The following is a 23,301-nucleotide window of genomic DNA, read 5'->3' as shown; positions in this document are numbered from 1 at the left end:
AACAAATGACAAATAGACGAGAAATTTGGCTTCAACACCAAAACGGAATTTCAGGGAAGTAGAGAGTTGGTGCATTGCATTTGGTCTGCCGCTGAAGAATTAAACTTCTGTAACATATCTACAGAAAATACGTCTGTGTATAAGACATGATGACATTTTGTACGTGTCTGATACAAGCATCCTATACTATGCATATATGTGATGGATGTATAGGGGTGTCGGGGAGGTCACGGTTCAGTGACAACACATCCTTGTAAAATGCAAATTAAAGCGCATAATGCAAAAGAAGACAAGCTTAAACTGACACTTAAGTGACAGTGGAAATGTCATGAGAGCGGCTGCTGCTGAAATTTAATTCTCTGCGAATAAATCAGCGGCCCAGGCGCCATAATTATCTCTGAGCGGAGAATAGTGGTCAAGTGAAAATCAGCATTAATGCGAATAATTGATTCTAATTCTGACTGACTGGTCGGGTAGAAGGAATCAGGAAGATATTGGATCCCTAAGTGCGGATATTTGTGTTTAAGGATTAAAAGACACCAGGAAGAATTGCATGTCAAATTAAATTAGAAGAGATTAGTTACAAAAGCTGCAAGGATGAAAATATGTTCAGTCAGCAATACAAAAGACTGAGAGAGGAGGATGAAACAATGCTGAACTGTCAAAGGAGGCCAGAGGGAGCAGAAAATTACTGGCCCGTCAAGTTTTTCTAATCACATAGCTGCTTTGATAAATCACAGGCACGAGTCTGCAGGAGCATTACCATTTATGTGTACCCTGCGTATGAGAAACAATGTCTACGAAGGTGTTTTTAAGAGGCTCTAATCTCATTTAGATATTTCTTGGAGGTGTTGTTGGACTACAAGCAAGCGAGAAAACAGAAAAGGTGTTTTCTCTCCTCTCCAGTATGTTGCACAAACGCCTGAGGCTTCTATTCTGCCAATCTGTTGAACATATGCTGTTTATTTCAGAGTTTAAGAACAACAAATCTGTCTGGTCTCAATTCAAACTACAATGAATTCTGACAGATCTGTCGTATATGGGGGGGTCATTATGTTTCATAGCTGCCCATTTCGCAGTCTACGTGTGTTAATATCATTTAAAAAAACATGACGGCACTGTGAACGAATCTGAGAGAGAATAAGCACTTTTCATGGAAGACGTTTTGACGTATCAGAAAAACAAAGGGAGTAAGTTAATTAAGGCTGAATTCCATTTAGCCGTTTCGGCTTCAGGGTTCCTGGTATCCTGCGTGCTTCTTCACCGTCGCACTGTCACGGTTTACCAGGACAGAACTGAGAATGAGTGTCATTACATTATTACTAACACCTGTGCTTTTCCTACTACGACGATTCAGAATGTGTGATGGAAAAAAAGCAAACACCGTGGATCGTAATTTATACATGAGCATCAGCGAAGACCACAACATCACCCAGACAGAATGATACTAACCCGTGTACATTTCACAATGTGTAATAATGTGATGATGGAAGTGCCGTTAAACTGCTTTATATCAAAGGCAGAAGTAATGAAATGAACAAAGATCCCTGCAAGTCATCTGAAGGGATTGCAGCAATAAATTAAGTAAAAGCATGTTTATTTGTGTTGAGTTTGTGTGTGTGTGTGACTTGAGAGTACATTACAGTTACCTGAGCCCTCTGTAAAATTAGTCCTCCAGCATATCTACATAAAAAAACAAAAGCATTGGTTAAAGCTAAGACATCAGTTTGAGTTTCTTGCATGATATGAATCCACTTGTTTAGAAAGTATTCATCATCATCATCATCGTAATCAGTAATCAAAAGTCCCACATAAAACATTTCCACTGTCATGATCGAAAATTAAAGATAGAGAAGCATAAGAAGCATATTGATATAAGTAGCGGCTAACAGCTGCAAGTGAGATCTAAAAATCTTGTTATGTTTTTATTTAAAAAAAAAAAAAAAATCAGGCTTGCTGTTAGGCAGAAGGGATTCAGCATATGATCCTTTAGCGCCATCTAGTGATTAATCCACAGGCTCGTTTTAAGGACCAGAAACAGTGAGAGACATCAAAATTCTTCTGATGAAACATACTTCTCTTTTCAGAGCTCATAGCTCTTTTGCCTATTTCTTACTTTATTTTTAACTCTTTTTTTTAATGTGAAGGAATCAGGAAGTCTTAGATAAATAACAAAAACACAATAAATAATGCTGTGTAAACTCACCTTGCTCTCTGCTGAAAACACAATAATGAAATTTAAATATTAATTATATTAACCCAATTACTGTAATATTTTGCCCTTTTGATGCTTGCTGCTACTTATCAGTAGTTTATTTAGATTCTGAATGCGAGGTCTTAATTTGAAGTGATGCATTTTTAGAAAATAATAGTGTTTCTTTCAGAGTAAACACAGAATTCCCTGCAGAGTCAAGCTGTTTAATTATCCATCCTGAAACCTACTGTAGGTTAAAGGTTGAGGGATAAACTTGGCAGCCATGAGTGCTTCAACATGTGTGATAGCTTTACTTAAGTTGAACCCCGTGTGTTTATTGTTACATAAGTCGTAACATTTTCCTAGAAACATCTCATTAGCATATGTCTTTTTTTAGTGGGGTACAGAACTTGATGTTCAGCATTGTAGAAAGGTAGCCGTACACACTTTTAATTAACTAGGCTATTAATTAAATAATACTATTATGTGACAGTAGCCGCACAAGATTTTGTGGGAAATAACGGCACAAAAACAATAATAAAATAGCAGTAAAGAAATGGCAAGTGCACAAGACCGATTCTATGATCTCGTTTCTACAGTCGTGACGTCTCGCCTTTACGTGCTACGTCACTGGCATGCGTCTGTCTCGATTGTAAACACTGCTGCTGTGGCGGCTGCTTCCTCAGTCTTTGTCGAGTTAGCTAACATGATGTGCCAGCGTCTAATATTTCTCTCGCTAAAGATTTTCAGTCGAGTCTGCACACGTTATAGCTGTTCAGCCAAAGTAGATATCAGATGATGTTATAAAGTTTATTTGGGGGATTTTTACAAGACCGCATCAAGTTACTATCATAAAGTTATTCTCGCTGTAGCTAGTTTCAGCTAGCTAACTCTTAGACGCGTCAAGTCCGCATCTCTTGCAGAGGAGTTAAACGCAACAGTATTCCGGCTGCTGTGTAAACTCACCTTGCTCTCTGCTGAAATGTTACTGCCTTTGGTGAGCCTTTGTGCCAGGGAGGTGGTGAGTGACCACAGCTCGTCACCCTGCTGGCTGAGGTGGGTGCCCAGGGAGCTTTACAGACCGCTGCTGGAAGCCGCCTTCGCCAGCTGCAGACCGCTGGCTGTGGGTGAACTGGTGCAGAGATGGCCTGAACGCTCACTGCGTGTCGGTGGACAGAGGAAGAAAGGAGAAACTGCGCCAAATCGACTCTGCATCCAGGCTCTGTTACTTGCAGTTGCCAGAGGACTGTCGGACCAAAGGTACGCCTATTCTCGTTAGTGTTCGGATCATGATTTAAATCTTGTTTAGCAATGTTCCTTTGACCAACACATAAGACCCATTCCTCTTCACTAGGTATGCCTTGCGATTTCTGGACCTCTGTGGACTGCAAGGGGATGAAGGAGGTACAGGAGACCCCATGGGAGGCTGGTCTTTGACCGTAGCTCTCTGCACCATGGTTGTTCAGGGAAGAGCTGGAGCACAGAGAGCACATAGGAGAGAGGGAGATCGGGAGAGGAAAAGGTTCTCAGCTCTGGAGAGAGAAAAGGATGTGAAAAGAGAGAGGGGGAAGTGGATGAGGGGAAAGGAACCAAATGGGGATGCGGCGAGCACAGATGATGAGGAGCTGGGTGGAAAACACAGAGAGAAAATGGGATCATATGAGATCCTGGGTGAAGAGGAGTTGATTAAAGGTGTCAGGAGGAGGATGGAGATAGAGAGGAAAAGAGAGATTTCAATAACAGATTTAGGAGGCAGCAGAAAGGAGACAGAAGAAAAAGATGTAAATAGTGACGTTTTGGTGAATGTGAGAGCTGATCTTTTTGTGAATGCTCGATCCTGGGAGCGTGTTCGCGTGGCTCTGACCACACTGGGACCCCTCAAGCTTCAGTGCAGATACCTGCGTGTGGAAGAGATTTCAGTGTCCAGTATCAGGACCCTGCTAGACCTCCTGCCTCGCCAGGGTCTTCTGGGCATTGATGTTCGCTACAGCAGCCTCGGGGTGGTTGGCTTGGCTGAGCTCTTGCCTCTGTTTTCCACTTTCCCCGCACTGAACTCTCTTCACTTGCACTACTGCAACTTGGATTTTCGCAGAGACCACCCAGGCCTGGAAGAGGCCCTGAGGGACTTGTCACTGGGTCTGGCAAAGCTACAAGGGCTGCGACGCCTCAGCCTCACTGCACTGCGCCTGCCTGGACAGCTTCGTGTGCTGCTTAGGTAAGGTCTGGTCCCCTCCAGAAAAAGCTAACCTGCCCAAATTAACAGTATGAGAATAAAATCAGACCTCTTTCATTAATATTTAAATGTTCTGTCCTTCCTCTCACAGCTCACTGCCTCAGCCACTCGAGATACTGGAGCTGCCATATTTGAGCCTGAGCCCAACTGACCTCGCCTATCTGTCCTGCAGCCATCATGCTTCTTCACTGCAGCAACTTGATCTAAGTGAGAACCATCTGGATGAAAGCACCCTGCCCTCCATCCGCCGCCTCCTTTCCCAGGCTTCCAGTAGCCTGCAGCACCTCTCACTAAGTGGCTGCGGCCTGACCGATAGCCTGCTGGGACTCTTGCTGCCCTCACTAGGAGGCTGCTGGGCCCTCAAGAGCTTGGCCTTGGCCCTGAACCCACTGTCCAAGGCAGGCCTCATGGACCTGATGAGGACGGCTATGAGAATGCCTTCCCTCCGTAACCTCCTCTACCCCAACCCTCTCGAGGACTACCAGCCGGGCCTTCCTGACCTGCCTTCCAGCTCTCAGCTTTTAGATTGGCCGCTGGATGAAGCCACAAACATCAACACAACCAGCAGTCAGCTCAACAGGCTGCTGATAGAAGGTGGACGCACTGACCTCTTTCTGACATGCGACCTGCTTAACTATGATAAAGACTTTACGGACTAGAGCAGAAGGACACAGGTCCTAACATGTATCAGAACAATGTAGATACACCTGACAATCAAATTATCAATCTAATAATGCTGTAGTGTGTGGTTATCTGTAGTATCACCAAGCAAAGAATGAATTATTCATTTATGCACACACTTCGTTAAACAGAAAAGCTGGACTAATGAAGGAGACAGCATTAATCCATGTTTCAATAAAGCGGTGCTACACTTTAATATATTCGCATGTTGACTGTATAAATTAAATTACTGCCTCGGTCACTGCTGGTTTTGCACAAAAAAAAAAAAAAAACAACTCACAAAAGTCTCAGTGCTTTACAAAAGATTAACATCCCTCTCTTTCAGGAGTGCATGCTGTCTGCCTTTGTGCCTCTACAAAGCACTCATTCAGATTCAGTATCTGATCAGCTGTTACACACGCAAACTACATGTCAACAACCAAACCTACAATTTCGACTGGTATTCTTTTCTAATGTGTCCTTGCTAAGTATTTGCACAATTTTTCTTTTAGTAGACCTTGAATGTAACTACAAAAATATTGAGGTTTATTTTAAATTCATACCAATGAACTGTTTTGGTTTTTTTTTTGCTTAATTTACCAAGTCGTGCTTTCTCTTTGTGCTGTTCTCATTTACATTCTGTATTTCTTGAATATCTGTTTTAAAATGTTTAGGATGATGTGCTTTTGTATTCGTTCAACTTGTACATCATCTATCCAAAAGTATCACGATTATAAGGAAGCGACTGTACCAATCAGCTTTGTACCACACGAATGAATTTACGTACTGAAAGTTAAAAAAATAAATCAGTCATACAGCAAAGTGTTAAGAGTCATTTAACGGTCAAAATAACAAACATATCTCAAACTGTTTGTTATATGACTCATCAGGTGTCAATGGAGCAGGCATCATCTGTAGTAGTAGTCTATGCGTGACTGGTCTAGAATGAAGTAGCGACGATACAAGTTCTTCACCTGGTCCTCATACGAGTTGATGTGAAAGGGGCGAAGATTGACCTGAGGTAACGGCAAGGAGATGAAACTGGGAAAGCGCATGAGGGAAGGACGGTCTCTCAGGGGAGGCAGAGCTAAACCTGTATGACAAGAATGCGCTGGATGTTAGTAACCAGTAGACTTCTACAAACACAGCTGCACATCTTCTCCAAAGTACAGTGAAATGTTACCTCGTGGCCGGGATATCCTGGTCATGCTATGAGTCTCTCCAAGACGAAGGATTGGTTGAGAACTACTACAGAAAAAGTCATTAGATCAGATAAAAAAAAAAAAAAGAAACCCAAAACAGTCGACTGCCTTTGTGCAGATTTCTCTATCATATTTATGTTACTTTTACATACCAGTCATACAGAGGCAAGACCACTGTGTTTTTGCAACCAGCAGGTGCAGTACATCGGGCCTTAATGAACTCGTCTTTTTGGATGGAGCAGAAATAATTCAGCACATCCACAATACCGGAGTTTGGAGGCTTGCACTTTGCTGTACTCCTGAGGTACAGATACCCGTCATGTTCCTGATGGTATGGAAAGAGAGACATAGAAAGCAATTAATCACTAAGAGAAGCAAGCCAAAACCAGCCACAACACCACAGGCCATGCCAGTCAAAAACACAGTGACAAATTCTCATGTGCTCCTATTTAGAGGAGTTCAGGTCACAGTAAAGGACATCAGAAGCAGTAGAGAGCTGATACACAGGAGGGCCTCTCAGTTTTCAAACACCTGTTCTGTCCTTTTGTCACATTCAAAAATACTCTAATGGATGGGTGATAATGAATGTGAAAGATGTTTCATTTTTCCCCCCAGACTTAAAAACTGAAGGCAGAGAATTTAAGATTTAAATAAAACAAAGCTTTGTTACTTGGCATTTAGCAACTCCAGCCAACAATCTGCTCTGTCACGGAGGCTCTTCCAGATATCAAACGGGTCCTGTAGCTCCGAGTCCCAGCTCTCCAGCTCCGGCCACAACCACCGCTCAGCCTCGTTCACCCCTAACGCAGTCAGCATGTGAAGCACTGTCTCTCTATTGACGGGACAACACGATGATACAAATTTCCAGTCATTTAAAAAAGTTGAAATTTCACATGAGAAGCTTCCTAGATTCAACCTGGATAAGAAACTGAAGGAAGAAGTTTTGACTGTGAACACAACACTGACATATGGAACCCTTTCAAGCTGATATGAGTGTATGTTAGCAAGCAGTTTATTCACACATCCAGCAGCAACATTATCATTCACGTTTTCTGTTTTTGTTCACCTGATGAACAATATTAACTCAATTAACACTTGTTAGCTGTTTTTGGCCTCAGAACCCTAAGGAAAATGTCAGCTGACAAATGTTAAACTGTTCACCAGCTTGTTGCTAACTGTGTCTGACAGCTGCACTATGAGATGATGACAGTAAAGCTGTGGGCCACACAGCCAACAATGAGTTGAAACTCTTACATTGTTTTCACACAATGTCATTCAATGCATTATTATATAGACACTTTAAATGTAAAGGTAAAGCTGCTCGCATTGTCATAAATTGTTATTGTAACACTGATGGACTCACCGGAAACCCAATTTTTTAAAGGCCAGAAGAGTGAGGAGGTTCGTCACAAGGTCACGGCCAGCAGATTTAAGATGCATCAACAGATTCAGCATTTCAATAAGCACAGTACGCTCCACATGTGACTGAAACACACAGGACAAACAATTAAACAAATCTGCTTCTTATAATTCACAATGACAGTCATGATCTTGCACACACAGTACCATGTGAGGTCTCACTAATTTGGGCATCATTTCACTGAGGCTCTGATAAAGCTTGTCTGTATTCTGTAAAAGTCCTTGGCTATGCAGAGCCTGCAGTGCAGAGAGGATCTCCCGCTTTGACGGCACACTGCAGGTGTTTAGACAGTCCAACAGCTGCAATGAGAAGTCCTCTGGAGACAGGGAGCTTGGGATGCACTGCACGCAAACACACACATATTCATGAAGGTCTCAACTTGGATCAACTTTATCATTGTGAATGGCATAATTCCCGGGGAACAGCCGATATATGTATATATTTGGCATAGGAAACCTTTTTATTAGGATATAGGTCTTTAAACCAGCCTGCATCTGTAAACTGTTTGAGGAACGCCGGCTCCTCTGGAGTGGGTTCCCGCTGTATGAGTGGTGCTGTGGTCCTTGGACTGCAAGGAGGTGGGATGGGAGTCTTGGGTTTGGGTTCCTTTATTGGAGAAAGGATCTCTGGACTGCGAGGAGGTGGGATGGGAGTCTTGGGTTTGGGTTCCTTTATTGGAGAAATGATCTCTGAAGTCTACAGGGACAACTGAAGATATAAACATGGGTGCACACACAAATGAGACACTGAATGAGACAATTCATGGAGTTACCTCTTGATCCCTCTCCACAATGATGGGTTTCTTGGGTATGGCAACAGGCCATGGCTTGACTTTCATTAGGGTCTTTGGTTTACAGTTTGTTGCTGGAGTCTTTTTCTTCTGCAGCTAGAGAAACAGATCGTAACTTTGCTTCCAGACATAGTCACACATTATAGTAAATCTTAGCAATAAAATTCAAAAATGACTGAAAATAAAGTTTTGCTTATCACACTAACAATTTTTACTTTTTTTTCGTCCACAGCCACAGGAATGTCTAAATTAAATTCAGGGCAGACATCTTCTTTTGACGCAGGATGGTTACGGGGCTTGTCATCATATGGTGCAGGATAAAATGAAAGTTTATCTGGGTCAAAGATGTCTTCCAAATCAATCTGCAAAGATAGTATTATGCTATCAATGACATAATACTCTCTGATTGATGAAATGTGCAAAACATTTAAATCAAAAGCTGATTTCTGAAAGCTGAGGCAAAAATACTGCTACATTTACATCATGCAAATGCTTCTTTACGAAATATCGTGATTTTCTTCTTGAAGAAGCTTATAGATTTATACTGTGTTTCGCCTGCATATCCAGAAATCAGTTTCCTATTAAACCTTTAAGCTGATGCACACCAGTGCAAGCATCAGATAAAGTGAGTGAAGGAAGAAAGGTGAAGAAACCTTAATATTGGGGGGCAACCTATATATTATCTTCATGTAGCGATCAAAAGCCTCTTTCTTGGTTTCCTTTGTACTAGGAGGCTTCCCTTTTCTGCATTTTACTGAGTCTTGTAGGAGCACAGTTAGGTCGTTGGTCACTAAGCTCTCAAACTCCTGGAACAAGACAGATGGAACAGATATTCAACAGGGTATTTGAACACATTTTTCAGAGTGCAATTGTCAGGCGTTCAATTCTATCAACTTACACACCTTCTGTCTCCACGTGTCTTCAGTCAATAACAAATTGCTGCTGATGGCTGGCAATCCATCTTCCTCCTCTTTGTCTGGGCTGGCATTCCTGTTAGCATCGATATTGCTCACAGCTTATAACCACCGCTTTGGATCACTATTAGTATGTAATATAAATAAATCTTACTTTCTTTTGCTATGCTGGTCTTCATTCTCAACGATAGGGAGGTCGGGAACACGCTCAGCACAATAAGTGTAGAGAAGCTGTAAAAATAAAAGGGTTTTAAAGAAATATTTTTTTGTATTTTGCAGCTTTGGGTGAAAAGGTCTAAGTTATGTCCCATGCGTCCATCAGCTACCCTGCATGCTGATAACTTACCATTTGTTGGTAGAAGTGTGGCAGGAACTCTGAGCAATTCATTCTGTAAAGATCCCCTTTGATGCCAAGAAACAGTTTCCCTCCAAACCCACCGTAAGCCAGACACTCAGGCACTGCATTCAGCTGTAACGTCCTGCGGGGGTCACAGATACATAAACAACTGGACATACTTTCTGAATTACTGTAAGCTTTTCACAACTGTAATGTAAAGGATCGGCGGCAGATAATGAGCTCCTACTCGATGATGTGATTCTTCTCATTCCAGATACACAGTGTCCCATCTAGACTGCTGGAGACAAACACCTCCAGATCAGGACATACACACAGTCCTGCAGGAAAACAGAGCCAGTCACTCACACACAAACTTGCAGAACAATCAATTCATCACACAAACTATCACTCAAAGCTATTTCTTATGTTTTCTTGACCTGTGAAGTGGTCTAAATGTCCTTCTTTGGATGGACATTCGATGTGACTCTGGTTGAGCAGGCTAAAGCGCATCAGGTTGTAGGTGTCACTGTTGGGCTCATGAAAGGTCAAGGCCAGCTGGGGCCCCAGTACTGCCAGGAAGATGTGAGGCTGGCCATAGTGCAGCCTCAGGTGCTGGCTGAGACATTCCTGGACATAGGGGTTTACTCTCCACACCACAACTGTCATGTCCTCACCTTAGGGATTAGGGTAAAACTGTTATGCAAACACTGACAAGCATTCAAAAACAATAAAGTTACACTGGAAAAATACCTGTGGAGAGAAGGTAGCCATTCTCAGGATACACCTGCAATGTGGTGACTCTCTGGCCATAGTGCGCCGGTGCTCGGTACAAGACCTTTCCATTATCCATTTTGAGAACACTCACACAGCCTCCACTTTGGCCGAGAATGATCAAAAACCTGCCTCAAGCACAGAAGTACAAATTCGCTGAATTAAAGACATTTTCTCCATACGATATTTACTAAAAGCTGAAAAAATGCTCACTTATTCTTGGCATCATCTAGCGCTGCCCTGTTCCTCCTGTGACTGCATCCTCTTCTCTCCTGCAAGCTCATCCACTCCTCTAAAGCTCCCTGTGTTTCAGCCACATAGCTGTAAAGCACAAGGCAGCAAGCGGGGCCAGGGATCGGAAGCTTCTGGCCGTCACTCTCAGTCACACTGTCCCTCTGCAGCCAAGGCCCCTGGCCTCTCCCTTCCCACTCTTGCATTAAAGTGATTGGATTTGTGAGTGCGTTGGCTTGAAGCACCGTACCTGTCTCAGTCAGAGCCAACAGAATCTCTTTTTGCAGGCAGTAGTCAGCACACAAAATCCTCTGCTTTGCCTTGAAGGAAGCCAACACTGCTCCCGTTTCTCCAGCCACAAGCATGATATCACTGTCCCCACAGACGCAGAGGACTCGTGTAGGGAAAGGAGCAGGGAATGAGGAAACCAAGATTTGTCTCAGTGGGGCTCCTTCATCTCCTTTGAGTTTACAGTGGAGAGTGTACAAGGTTCTGATGGACCAGAAGTCAACTCCCTGGTGAGAGAAGGAGAAGAAAGTCTCTCCCTTTCTATTTCCCCCTATGCACAACGGAGGGGAATTCTGCTCCGTGTGGACACATTCAATCACATCACCCTCTTCAACGTTCCAGCAATGGATTGTACAATCCACAGATGCTGATAATAGCATGCTTAGTGCAGGGGAGTAGAACAGTGAGTTCACCACACCTAAACACAAAGAGAAACAGAACATTTAAAAACAACACAACAATCAAGTATAGTCATTGCAAGGGATACAAACAATGTGCACAGACTTTACCACTATGTCCGAGGAAAACCACATGTAGTTCCAAATCTGGACCCCATATTCTAATGGAGTGCTCAGATGCAGTGATCAAACGGTCCAGGTGAGAGCAGTACAGCATTGCAGTGATATCTCTGGTAAACATAAGGCGTTAATCTTTATGCTAAGAAATTCAACGGCCCACCAATCACATCACATGTTCCCATACGTACCGTGAGTAGAGATCCCTCCCGTGCTCCAAAACCTTGCCGGCATCAACGTCGACCACCGTGACAAGCTGCCCGCTCACAACAAATGCTCTGTGGGGCCTGTCAGATCGTGGGGGAACCAAGGCCATTTGAGTGAACGTGCTGTGCTGTAGCCCCTCCTGTATCTTCACCTTACACGTCATGAGCCGCACCGACCACACACACACGTTCCCCACACCTGCAGTCACCAACTCTGTGGAGTGTTCTGCTGCCTGACAAACACGTATGTCCAGGGCATCATGAGCAGCATCCAGTGGGCGTAACTCACTGTCCAGAAGAGCGAAGACAGGCCCTGGACCCCAACCCACCAGACAGCCAGAGATCTTTGTGTTGGTCAGGCCCATGAAGGGGAGGTGTGCTGAGAAAGTCTGCTTGTGGCCGTCAGTGCTGTAAAGGCAAACTGTGTTGTCTGAATGGAGACTGATGAATGCTGCAGCAGCTTCAGAATACATCATGAACCGCACAGGGCTGTCACAGGAGAAATGCTGTAGGCGATGGAGGCCGTGAGTGAACACATGCTGCTTTCTCTTAGATGTTTTTACCTAAACAGCCAGACATAGAAAAAGCATATAAGGCATGTGAGACTTCTGGAAGTGATTAAAGCAGGTAAGCTTCCTGTCGACATGGTCTACCTTGCTTGTAGCTTGCTTCACATCCTGATTGGAAACATTTTGCTTTTCAAGCGTCCTTCCATTTGATGTCCCAGTCCTCTGAGAGCCCAGGCTCAGTGCAGGACTGGAGAGGACCAGCGTTGTTGTTCTCATCTCCTCGCCTGGGCCCACCATCTCCACCAGCCTCTGCACAGATCTCCCCTGCATGCACTGACCTTTTGCAATAAAATTCTCTGTTTTGCTGATGGCTGTGTGACATTTCCCAGTGCAGATCACTCAAGAAAAACAAATATTCAAAGACTGTTTTCTGGTCTGCTTTAAAGAGGCAGTTGACAGAATGAAACAGGCAACAATTAGACAAATCGTTAATTTCCTGTGAAATCACCTGCAGGTGCTACATTTACTTCCCTTGGGAGTCAATCTTACACTTGTGAAATCCATTAATTTATTAACAACTTAATTGCTTTTGTGATTCTTTTAGGTATAAAAGTTTATACCAAACAGTCCTGAGTTTGGGACATTTTCTTTGTTGGACTGAAAAAAGTATGCTTATGTTAGTAAAAGATGGTGACCATCATTCTGCAATTTTCTTTAATCTCTTCTGTTTTACACAATTTTGACATCTAAAAGCCAGCGTGTCCCTTGGTGTCCATTATCCGTTTGTGAGTTTAAGGCTTAAAGTTGGGAGAAAACACGTTAGGTCAATACATGTTAGGTCAGAATATCTGGTGAAGAGATTAAATGGTATTCGGTCAACTACTTAAAATGTGGAAAAAACACGTTTTCAATTCAGGTCATCAGCATAAGGCAATCAAACAAACAAAAAATAACTCGCCTTTTAGCTAACGTTACTCCTTGAGCTACAAGAGCTTAAATCAGTTTGTTTTAAGTTCTTCTATAAAGTTGAAGATTTATAACGTAAATGTGGGTAAACGAAGTTAAGCTTTGTGTTTACCTCCCACCAGCCTGTGCTTATGTAGCCCAGAAGCAGCAGTGTGTCTGTTTATTCTGTTCAATGTTTGGTTAGTTCAGATGAAAACAACGAAAGCTAGCGTTAAGTGCGCTAAAGTTTGTACCCTCAGGTCCCGGCGTCAGGAGCTCAGTCTGTGTTGGCAACGGGTTGCTCGGCTACATCCACAACTTTTGGTCGAACAAATTCGACTTTTAGTAGCAAAACGGTTTTTCACAAAACGTATACAAAATATCTGTAATTTTATTCTTTTCGTCTTTGAGTGCAATAGCCTGAATTTAAACAAGTCTTCCGTTGAGAACACTGAGCGCATGTCCAAAGTAACTAGAATTTGGGATGTTTAGGGACCTGGGAATTTACATTCTTTACGAGATGTTTTGTTTGCTCTAGAAATGTATAATACATGTTGACGACTTCTAGGAAAATAAATAAAGACTAAATAAATAAAGACAAAGAATAAAGACTCATTATTTCACCGTCAGAAATGTGTTCTTGTAATGTATGGCCACGGAAAACCCACTGGTGATTCCTTTTTTATATTTATATCCGATTTAACTTTTGTCCTCTAACGTTGCTTTACCATTAATTCTTATGAAATATGAAATTCTGCTTTTCATAGCTGAAAAGAGAGATTGTTTTTCATACATCATGAAAAGTTTAAATTTTCGAGACACAGTTTTTCTCTTAACTGAATAAATGAAATCGTAAAAATACAGATTAATAAAAAAATAGATTTTTTGTGTCAGGTTAAATCTTTCTGTACTGTTAACTCTGTATTTCTAAAGTATTGGATATGGCCCTGTTTAAACATAACATATTTAAACTGGGGTCAGCTAGATACACTCCATCTTTTATTGTATAAAAATGAAACCTATTAATACCGGTCAAATATTTTACAGTAATCAATCAGTAGAGCTATTTACATCGGCAAACATTTACATTATATGTTGCCATAATGTATTTATAAAGAACATTACATGAATAGGGGATGGATATGACGTAGAAGATCTTTGGTCTGTAGCCACATTCTTCTCATAGCTACGTTAATGTAAAATTGTCAGTAAATAAATTAAGAGGAAAAACATACACCAAATTGAAGCATGACATATACCATACAATATGACTGAGACAAAAAACAATTTATAAATTGCTCTTTAGGGTTCAAAAATGCAGCAAATCTATTGAACAAATACAATAAGATCAGTCTAATTGCAGCAATACAACATGAAGTATTTCAGAAGCCTTCAGTCATCATATGCTCCAACTTCTCCACTTCACCAGTAAGGGGAGCAGTGAAAGTTTTTGTGAAATACTGCACTTCTACTGTTCCTGACTCATGCGCCAGAGCTATTCCTGAATATGTGTTTTGTCGTCCTGAGTCTCCAAACACAGCCATGGCCGTCACCCTGAGAACAGAGCAGAACATGTACACCACATGTAAATACAACAAATTAAAACTTCCTCAGGAACAAAACATCATCCCTGTCTGTCTCACGTTACCTGTCAGAATTCATCCTCTCAGTGATCACAGGCTCTGCATCATTCTTCAGCAGGTCCCATATGTGGAGGTTGGAGGCTGCATCGAGCACACAGAAGACAGCCGGTCTGGTTTGGGCCCACTGCAGTGAGACTACCGGCTCACCAGCTGTGCCATTCCTCCACTCTGCCACAGGCTGCTCATGACTGACTGTGTGCAGCCTGATGCTGCCATCCCCACAACCCACCTGGAATAAGGTAAAAATAATTATTTTGTATTTATATAATTCTTCTGTATTTAATGTTGTCCTATCTGTCTTGCTTTCTAAGGCAAATTTAATGTTCTAAATATTTCCTGTAATGTCAGTACAGCTAAAGCAAACTCAAATAATTAAAAAATTCTTGAAATGGCTCATAATCAAATTACCCTGAAAAACTGGATCAGTTTCCTTAATTTTGTGCACAGCATTGGATCCTTACAGGCCACTGTTGTGCAGCCACTTCTCCTGTTTTTAAACATTTCTATAGCAGCAAAAAAGATATAATTTTCTAATTTGGGGAAAACAAACAAACATCACATGATCTTTGTACTCTCACCAAGAACAAGTGTTGCATGAAGGGAGAAAAGTGGATTGAGCTGATGTCAGCAGGTCGGACTCCCGCCTCCTGGAACCTGTAAAACTTTGGTAGAGCCTTCAAACCGTGACTCGTTCCATGATTGACCAGACCCTAGACAGAAATTATATCAATACACTGTCACAAATGACAAAAAATACTGTCAAGGGAGCTCATCTGAAAGAATATCACGCTGTAGCAGACAGGATTATGCTCACCATATTGGTCCCGATAAAGAAATGATTGGAGTCAGTTGGGAGGAATTTTAAATGAAGTGTTTGGAATGGCCCCGTCTTCGCGGCATCTCGTGGTGACACCCTGAGAGCCCAGCAGGTTGAGAGAAGGAGAAAAATGCCAAACAACAGGTGAAAGGTTACAGTGCCGCAACAGAGCACGACACGGCATCGCATTCACGCTGCACATACAGGACCACAGATGCTGTATGTTCCCGTCAAATCTTGAGGTGACACAAACAACAGCCTGCGGTACATAACAAACAAGATCGTATGACTACGACAGAGGAGCTGTTTTCCACTGGGGAAAGACATTGTGGGGTATTTTGAGCGTGGTGACTGGCAGTGATGGATGATCATCTCAAGTTGTTTATAAATCTCACCTCTCAACAGTGAGGACGGAGGAGCTGTGAAGTAACTTTACTTTGCCCCCAGGCCTGAGCCCTGCGAGAAAGAACGAGAGGGTGAAGCTACTACCATGTGTGAGGAAGCTGAGTATGTTTGTGTTGAAAGAGGCAGTGTCCTAACACGTGCTCGCCTTACCTAGATCTGTTGGAGAGCCTGCCTCGTTGGCTTTTGGGAGTTCCACTACTACCTAAAGGACACAGAGAGGGAGTCATGCAAGTCCATCGGGTCATAACTGCTGTTTGTGTAGAGCAAAGTCACCCTGTCCACAGATTTTCAACATAGGGCAAATACCTGTATATGAATGGATCAACAAGACTGCCATTCTGAGCCTTGGTAATGTCAAAAATATAAATGGATATAGTCACACCTATTAATACCTAATAATATAGACAGTAAGTATAATGGTGCCACGGAGTCAGTGAGTTTAGAAAATGTGATGATTCTCAGGCAAGTTCTGGATTTATAAGGAGCATTTATCTTTCTGTGATTGATAAGCAGATTTGTGGTTATTTACTTCCAATCTGTGACACTGGAGTTAATGAGACCAAGCTGAGTCTGAAGCTGTGTGCATCATATCAGTGTGGTTAGATTTGACTGGTTTATGACTTTGAGAAGGAGCACAATTTCTGATTCAGACTGCGGCACTCAGACATTAAGGGTTTTTAAAGTACCTCCATGAGATTTATGTTACCAACTCATCGAGAAAACCAGTGGAAACTAACTTCCTGTTGTTTTCAGAACACTGGGATGCTCTTGTCACTTTCACCTCACTCAGTATCTCAGCCTCACATCTCTCCCTCTGCACCCACCAGGGCTGGAATGTTTCCCAGTTTGAAACATATATACTATACATGTACTACCATGTTGCCCTACCTACCCAGAAATTTAAAACCCCGCTTTCGTCCAGAGACGCCAGTTGGAATGACAATCCTGATGACTCTGCATTATGAAACAGAATAGCAATTAAATACCATGAAACTGTAAATGTCAAAAAACATTCATACATGGCACATTTATAACATGATACGCGTGATCCTCATAGATGGGTTTGTCATTCCTAAACCATTCCTTACCTTCCTCAGATGCCAAAAGGGGGACCTCTGGCCCCAGCCCCCCTGCTACAGTGGATGGGACAACTTCTACAGATGTCACACATGAAAAATGGCCTGAGCTGGCCATCACTGCATCTGTGTCGACAAGGTGACAAAAGAGAGGATATCAACACACACTGAATCAACGCCTCAGTTACGTAATAAAACAGCCTCTGATCTTTAAGTGGAAGGAAGGTCAGGGGCTGTACTGAACATATACAGTAAATAAGGATGTTCGCCATTTAGTGCGTGCTGACATTCATCTCCCTGGCACTGCAGTACAAAGAGTGAAATATGATAATACAGTGAAAGATCCAGGAGCTTTATATTCTAAAAGTAAAACTGTACAAAAATAGCTCTGTAAACACATGCTTGCTGTAAGGATTTGGAAATTAGCATGAGCAATTACATGGGACAGGGAATCTGGGAACCTGCAGGTCTTAAAAATGAACAATTTCAATACCCTCAAACCAAAAAGAAGCCTTAGAAGATATTAATGAATTGATCAAGAACAGTTTGTAAATTCATGAATGTTATGAACCGTTGTTATATGTACTTTTAGCAAAAACTGGCTGAAAAATCTCCCTTGAGCAAGGCACCTAACCTTTTTCATACTTTTGCTACTGTGACTGTGAAACAGGTATTAAATTATAAACATGTGGTGTTAAAAATGTTTTTGTTTTTTTTAAAAGTCTTAATTAAATTTAACCTAGTGAACCTTCCAAAAACACACAGGGAAATCCCCACCTCCTTTATACAATGACTATGATTTGAGGTACGAGCATAAGTTTGTGGTATTATTGTAATGCACCGAGAAAAATAACAGAAACATCTGTAACATACCAGTGGAGAAAGTGGGCTGTCGGAAAGTCCACTCATCCTCCCCGATCTTCAAGCGGTAATGGTTACCAGCATGCTCCCTCAGGTCCCACAGCACCACAGAGCCGACAGAGCTGCCTGCAAACACCAGTATGGCCTTTCCAGGGCTGAAGCAACAACACTGCACCTGCAGCATTAAAAAGGGTTAGTCAGCATTTTGGTAGATGATCTTAAGCACGTTAGAGGTGAGGTGACTTGGTTCTTCTGCAAGTTCTTGGCAGATTTTATTTCAGACCAGAAAATGGTTTTGATTCATACTGCATTTTAAAACTGGCCTTTAGGGAAAATTTAAATCATTAAAAATACATTAAAACTGCAATCCTGATCACCTCAGATTCATAGACAAGGACTTTTTGAGGTCTGGATGGCTCCCAAATGTTCCAGATGCAGATGATGGTGCAGCTGTCAAGACGCACAGCACTGGGTTTAGTTGTGGGGCAGTGGACTGACATCATGGTGTGCCTCTGGACCTGAGAAAAGTGCACCAAGCTGATGGTTCGACCTGCAATTGATCAGAAATGGTATAATCCACAGGAAGAGCTACCCGAGTAGCGTAATCACATGCATGCACTGGTTTATACAGCAAGTACAAGTATCAACAGATAAAACACTCTGTGTACCATAAAGAAAAGGCAACTTAGTGTTGAGTTGTAAACTTCCTTCGCTGAAAGACAACATGTCTGTTTGAGAGCTCAGCTTATTTAGGGATTTTCTTTCAGCTTGATCCTCTTCCAACAGAACCACCATAACCTTAATTCAGTCACAAAAGACAACGAGCGTTAGTTTCAGCCACAAAAACCTTCACGTAGTAGGAGGTCGAAAACTGTTCAAATCATCACTAAAAACGCTGTAGGAGAAAAAAGATGACCTGTGAGGCTGAGCGCAGAAATGTTGTCAGACGCTGTGAATCAAAGTTCATTTCACTTATGGCTTTGTCTCGAGTCTCCTGGGACATGTTTGCACCTGTCAAAATGAAAACAGTTATTGAAGTTGACATGTTAACACTGAGTTCATCAGTGAGAATCCACTCTGTTCCTTACCTCCACAGGCTCCGTTGTGCTCTGGAGGATGCTGTGTCCACTTCTCACACACCTCTATCTCCTCTGTCTGGATGTCTCTGTCTGCATTATCCTCATTACACTGAACGTAAGCCTGACAAAGACAAAGTCATTCAGACTTATTCATATCTTCCTTTTCTCTTTTATAATTTGGCTACTGATATCTGTGTGAAAGAAGTAACAGAAACAAATACAGACCTGTTTAGTATTTGCCGTTCCGAAGTTTCTAATATACATGTCATATTCATTAACAGGTGGCAGATCCAAAATGGAGAATGTCATTGAGAAATCCAGATCAATTAAGCGAAGAAGCTCTGTGCTGCGTTTCCTATAGTTAGAAAAAATACACATTAAAGGTACAATTAAAAAAAACAAGACACAAAACATACACACACTGTGTATGTACAAGAGTAAAGAACACATACACTGTGCTCACAGATCATAAAACATGAGTCACCATCAGTTTCCATTCACACTAAAATTATCCATTTAACACAAATATGTTTTTGCGAGTTAACATACTTCTGTTTTGTGGCAACTTTCTTGCTAACTGCGCGCTGCTTTGCAGTCACAAAGTCAATAAACTTCCCACGCTGAGAGGCTCTACTCTCGTTCTTTTCAGACCCTATTAAGAGGACAGAGAAGAAGCATTATGTCCCCTATAACCCAGCACAAAATACTCTTCAGCTCAGAAATGAGCAAGCAAACAAATCTGGGAACACTGTAAGATGCTTTAACATAAAGGTCTTTAATCAGAAGATATATTTTGGATATATAAGACAAAAGAATTAACTGCACCTCTGGTCCATTTAGGTCCATCTTCTTCGTCTTTGTTTGAAATTATTCTGGACTGAGCTGTACCGACTCTCTCGTTCTCTTCATCCATGGCTCTCTGAATTGCTTCAATTTCCTTTCTCCTCTGAGCTGTGAGTTCCTCCCTCTCTTCACACATTTTTGAATGCTGTGGCTCTTTCTCATCCTCATCTTCATTTGCACTTGCATCAATTTCCTCAAAATCCTCCTCATAATCCTTTGAACAGAGAAATCCCATCACTTTTTATTGAAATATGCATCATACAAGAATAAAAATGAATGCACTAGGAAAGGGTACTCACCAGTTTCTTCGAACATTAATTGATTACAGCATGCAAAATTTACACAAAAATAAGAATAAATATTTTAAAGAATGAATGGAGACAAGAAAACTAAAAGACATGAGGATTTTGTTTGAAAGTAAGTGGTCTATTTCATATATGGAATATTGTTTTATTACCTCAAAGTCATCCTCATATTCCACTTCAGCCAACTGTTCATCATGGACAACCTGCAGACATGACATAAAAAGAAGATGCAAAAATATCTTAAATACTTAAAGAAGCAAGCAGAAACTCTTTGAGACTGTGCAGCATTACAGTGAGACTAAAGCTGAAAGCACTGTGAAAAAAAAGAGAGCACAGCATGCAGTGCACACAGCAGAGGACTCACAAAACCAATTCACCAGCAGTCAGTTCAAGCTTATTTTTTCAGTTTCAGCACAAAACTTCATGGTTTGAAAGTAACAGGAGTATGAAGCTGTGTATTTCCTTTGCAACTGTCGTGATATTATATTGTTTATGTTCAGCCAGTTATCAGTGTGAATAAGAAAGACACAACATTAAATTAAAAACAAAAGTCCCCCACAAACGCACAGCAAAGTAACAAAGCATCTTACAGGCTCCTCTGTGTCTCCTTCAACTTCCACAGCTGTCCAGTGCTCGGATACCTTTGCTGCATCCTGGATGACAAAAGTGACACACGTGGGGGGAAGCCACACAGTCCATCAGGGAACCTTAAAAGGATTCACAGACTAAAGTATACAGGAAATTTATGCACATACAAACCTCAGTTTTAATCTCATGTCTATGACTTCTGTCAGATACTGATTTCTTGGCGGTCGTCCTGTCTCTGTCATTATTTCTTTTAGTTTCCTCCTCCTCTCTGTGTCTTCTCTCTTTATATTTGTCCCATTCTGCTCGCTCTCTGCCCCCACGGTGAGGCCTGAGCTCTTCACCTGACTCCCTCAAGTCTCGATGCCTCCTGGATTCGCCGTCATGCTTCCGCTTTTCGTCCTGAGGTGCACAAAATCCACACAATGAAAAGATGCGACCACAATGAGATGAGACTACAGTGAAGGCACAGTGTTAATTAATTTATTTAAATTGCAATATAGCAACAGACAATCAAAGTGACTGAAGATGCTTACGTGATAATCTCTCTCTTTGTGTCTCCTCTCTCCCTCCTCTTTATGTCCTCTATGTTCTTTTTTGTACTCTAAAATAAGAAACATATGAATGTTGACTCCATATGGACATAATAATCCCATGAACATAGCAAGCTAAGAGTACACATTAGTGCGGCCTTGCCTCTTTCCTCCTTCAGTTCCACATGTTTTCTGTTTTCATGTCTCTCTCGTCTTTCTTTGTCATTCCTCTTATCTTCATATTCGTCTTTGTGTCTTTCTCTCTCCCGATGCCGATCTCTCCTCTCTCTTTCGTGCTTTTCTGTCCAATCTCTTTCTCCTTGTCCGCTTTCCTCATGTCTCCTTCTCTCCCTCTCTATCCGATGCTCTCTATCCCGGTGTTCTCTCCTTCTTTCCTTGTCTCTCTCTTCCCTCCTTTTGTCCCTGTCCTTCTCGTTACGTCTCTCTCTGTCCCTTTCCCCCTCCTTCTCCCTGTCTCTGTGTCTTTCCTTGTCTCTTTCCCTTTCATGCTTTTCTTCTTTATCTCGCCTTTTGTCTCTGTTCTCTTTGTAATCATTGTTGTTCCTCTCTCCATCTACCAACTTGTCTCTTTCCCTTCCATCTCTCCTATCCCTTTCCTTATCACTTCTCCTGTCCCGTGAGCCTTCTTTCCGTCGATCTGCAAATCTGTCGTTGTCATCTTCATCTCTTCTTTCTCTTGTACTATCCTTTTCCCTTCGTTTGTCTCCTTCGCGTCGGGATTCCTTCTCTGGGTCTCTGTGGCGTCTCTCTATGGATTCCCCACCACGGTGCTTTCTCTCATCAGCATGTGCTTCTTTCTAAACATTTAAGAAAACAAAACCGTTTGTATTATTTGGAAGTGATTTTGTCCGCTGATATGAATTCATCTTGAATCACCGCCTTCTGCAATGTTATAAGATTCTCTCGAAAACTTACCCTGACTTGCCTTCTCAGGTCAGCTGCTCTCCATGTGTCTTCCAAGGTAATTTTCTAAATAAATAGATTCTTTGTGTTCACTAAATGAAGATGATCATAACACCGCTCACTCAAAGACAACATCGACATGTTTTCAAGACATCAAACCAATTCTATGCCAATTAGCAAGACAATACTCATTTCTGCAGAAATATAACTAACGTCTGCTAACTGCTACGGCATAAATTACGTTAACTTCTGAAAATACATTTCCCAGCTTCAGTCAGCACACGGTACGGTCAAAGATAAAGTAGTTACCTTGTCACTGTGCATGTTCTCATCTGTGTTTTTATTTCCGAAGTCTCTCAACTGCCGAAAATGATCACATATTTTTGTAATGACGCCGCCATAATGGGTAAGTTCCTGGAGCGCAAGCGCAGTGCGTTGAAACTAGGGCGATCGCGTCAATTCAGCTTGACAACAGGCTTATTAATCAGCAACAGAGCAACCCACCAGCCAGTTGCCTTGGCAACGGTCAACGACTTTATTACTAAATGTGTATTTTCGACAATCCGTGTTAAAATGTTAAAACATTGTTCCAAAAATTATACTGGCTGAAAGTAGTTAAGTCCTTAGTGCTGCAATTTGTGTTTATAGTCAATGTTTGCTACTCCTCTGTTAATCGATTTCTCTGTGCTCGTCAATTTTCACCAGGTCATATCTTAACGGCTGTGGCATTTGATAGAGTTAGCAAGATAGTAACATATAGTGTATATAGTAGTATACGCATTTGTTTGAAACATAAATAAAATAGTATTATATATGTTTATTTTCTTAAATGCATTTTAAGAATATCTATTTCACTCTTACTTACAGCTGCCGAAGTAGCAAACACAGATGATCCTTGCAGGTTGTGCTTACCGCTGGTGAGAACCAGATGGCGGTGTTTTTCCTTCTTTAGCTGGGCTCCTGGCGCCGCTGGCTGCATACAGTGCCTGGTCCCTGTGCGTTTTTGGAAATGTTC

General features: G+C 41.9%; 3 protein-coding genes across 13 annotated transcripts; 1 reads left to right on the top strand and 2 right to left on the bottom strand.

Moving 5' to 3' along the window:
* Positions 1-2,836: 2,836 nt before the first annotated feature.
* Positions 2,837-5,411, top strand: si:ch73-174h16.4 (leucine-rich repeat-containing protein 14). The gene is made up of 3 exons (XM_046371568.1): positions 2,837-3,454; positions 3,549-4,409; positions 4,519-5,411. Exons 1-3 carry the CDS (start codon positions 3,177-3,179, stop codon positions 5,084-5,086), a joined length of 1,707 nt encoding a protein of 568 aa, XP_046227524.1. The 5' UTR covers positions 2,837-3,176; the 3' UTR covers positions 5,087-5,411.
* Positions 4,423-13,709, bottom strand: wdr97 (WD repeat domain 97). Of its 10 annotated transcripts, XM_046371561.1 has the most exons (22): positions 13,349-13,708; positions 12,415-12,608; positions 11,747-12,324; positions 11,550-11,668; positions 10,735-11,458; positions 10,501-10,649; positions 10,188-10,424; positions 9,998-10,088; positions 9,760-9,892; positions 9,568-9,644; positions 9,402-9,489; positions 9,153-9,305; positions 8,706-8,861; positions 8,482-8,595; positions 8,166-8,405; positions 7,856-8,050; positions 7,653-7,774; positions 6,960-7,121; positions 6,442-6,614; positions 6,271-6,335; positions 6,062-6,180; positions 4,423-4,441 (listed from the first exon to the last, which is right to left on the bottom strand). In XM_046371561.1, exons 2-19 carry the CDS (start codon positions 12,598-12,600, stop codon positions 6,539-6,541), a joined length of 3,600 nt encoding a protein of 1,199 aa, XP_046227517.1. In that variant the 5' UTR covers positions 12,601-12,608; positions 13,349-13,708; the 3' UTR covers positions 4,423-4,441; positions 6,062-6,180; positions 6,271-6,335; positions 6,442-6,538. The 10 variants fall into 10 exon arrangements, with proteins under 10 accessions (XP_046227517.1, XP_046227520.1, XP_046227523.1 ...); XM_046371564.1 differs by lacking the exon at positions 4,423-4,441 and having other exon boundaries at positions 5,907-6,180; positions 7,871-8,050; positions 13,349-13,709; XM_046371567.1 differs by lacking the exon at positions 4,423-4,441 and having other exon boundaries at positions 5,907-6,180; positions 11,747-12,169; positions 13,349-13,709.
* Positions 13,710-14,201: 492 nt separating this feature from the next.
* dync2i1 (dynein 2 intermediate chain 1) lies at positions 14,202-23,268 on the bottom strand. Of its 2 annotated transcripts, none has more exons than XM_046371370.1 (23): positions 23,152-23,268; positions 22,299-22,352; positions 21,526-22,180; positions 21,366-21,433; positions 21,004-21,231; positions 20,835-20,897; positions 20,397-20,447; positions 19,922-20,153; positions 19,646-19,748; positions 19,322-19,451; positions 19,106-19,217; positions 18,934-19,028; positions 18,686-18,815; positions 18,395-18,567; positions 18,030-18,192; positions 17,169-17,282; positions 16,973-17,034; positions 16,231-16,282; positions 16,071-16,131; positions 15,673-15,772; positions 15,437-15,568; positions 14,864-15,087; positions 14,202-14,769 (listed from the first exon to the last, which is right to left on the bottom strand). In XM_046371370.1, the coding sequence occupies exons 1-23, from the start codon at positions 23,263-23,265 to the stop codon at positions 14,598-14,600; spliced, it is 3,288 nt and encodes a 1,095-aa protein (XP_046227326.1). In that variant the 5' UTR covers positions 23,266-23,268; the 3' UTR covers positions 14,202-14,597. The 2 variants fall into 2 exon arrangements, with proteins under 2 accessions (XP_046227326.1, XP_046227327.1); XM_046371371.1 differs by lacking the exon at positions 23,152-23,268 and adding an exon at positions 22,596-22,745.
* Positions 23,269-23,301: the final 33 nt, after the last annotated feature.

This window comes from Scatophagus argus, chromosome 18 (genome assembly GCF_020382885.2).
Source record: "Scatophagus argus isolate fScaArg1 chromosome 18, fScaArg1.pri, whole genome shotgun sequence".
Lineage (NCBI taxonomy): Eukaryota > Metazoa > Chordata > Actinopteri > Scatophagidae > Scatophagus > Scatophagus argus.
The sequence above is the reverse complement of the archived record's forward strand: the minus strand, read 5'-3'. Positions and strand labels throughout refer to the sequence as shown.

Excerpts from the sequence above, each read along its gene's own strand:
- si:ch73-174h16.4 (XM_046371568.1), top strand. The coding sequence starts at position 3,177 with ATGTTACTGCCTTTGGTGAGCCTTTGTGCCAGGGAGGTGGTGAGTGAC. Across the intron at positions 3,455-3,548 it reads AGAGGACTGTCGGACCAAAG|GTATGCCTTGCGATTTCTGG; the intron begins GTACGCCTATTC and ends CCTCTTCACTAG. Across the intron at positions 4,410-4,518 it reads CAGCTTCGTGTGCTGCTTAG|CTCACTGCCTCAGCCACTCG; the intron begins GTAAGGTCTGGT and ends TTCCTCTCACAG.
- wdr97 (XM_046371561.1), bottom strand. The coding sequence starts at position 12,600 with ATGCAGGGGAGATCTGTGCAGAGGCTGGTGGAGATGGTGGGCCCAGGC. Across the intron at positions 9,490-9,567 it reads GACCAGCATAGCAAAAGAAA|GAATGCCAGCCCAGACAAAG; the intron begins GTAAGATTTATT and ends CGATGCTAACAG. Across the intron at positions 6,615-6,959 it reads CTGGAGTTGCTAAATGCCAA|GAACATGACGGGTATCTGTA; the intron begins GTAACAAAGCTT and ends CCATACCATCAG.
- dync2i1 (XM_046371370.1), bottom strand. The coding sequence starts at position 23,265 with ATGCAGCCAGCGGCGCCAGGAGCCCAGCTAAAGAAGGAAAAACACCGC. Across the intron at positions 19,749-19,921 it reads TGGACCTAAATGGACCAGAG|GGTCTGAAAAGAACGAGAGT; the intron begins GTGCAGTTAATT and ends TCCTCTTAATAG. Across the intron at positions 15,088-15,436 it reads TCATGCAACACTTGTTCTTG|GTGGGTTGTGGGGATGGCAG; the intron begins GTGAGAGTACAA and ends ACCTTATTCCAG.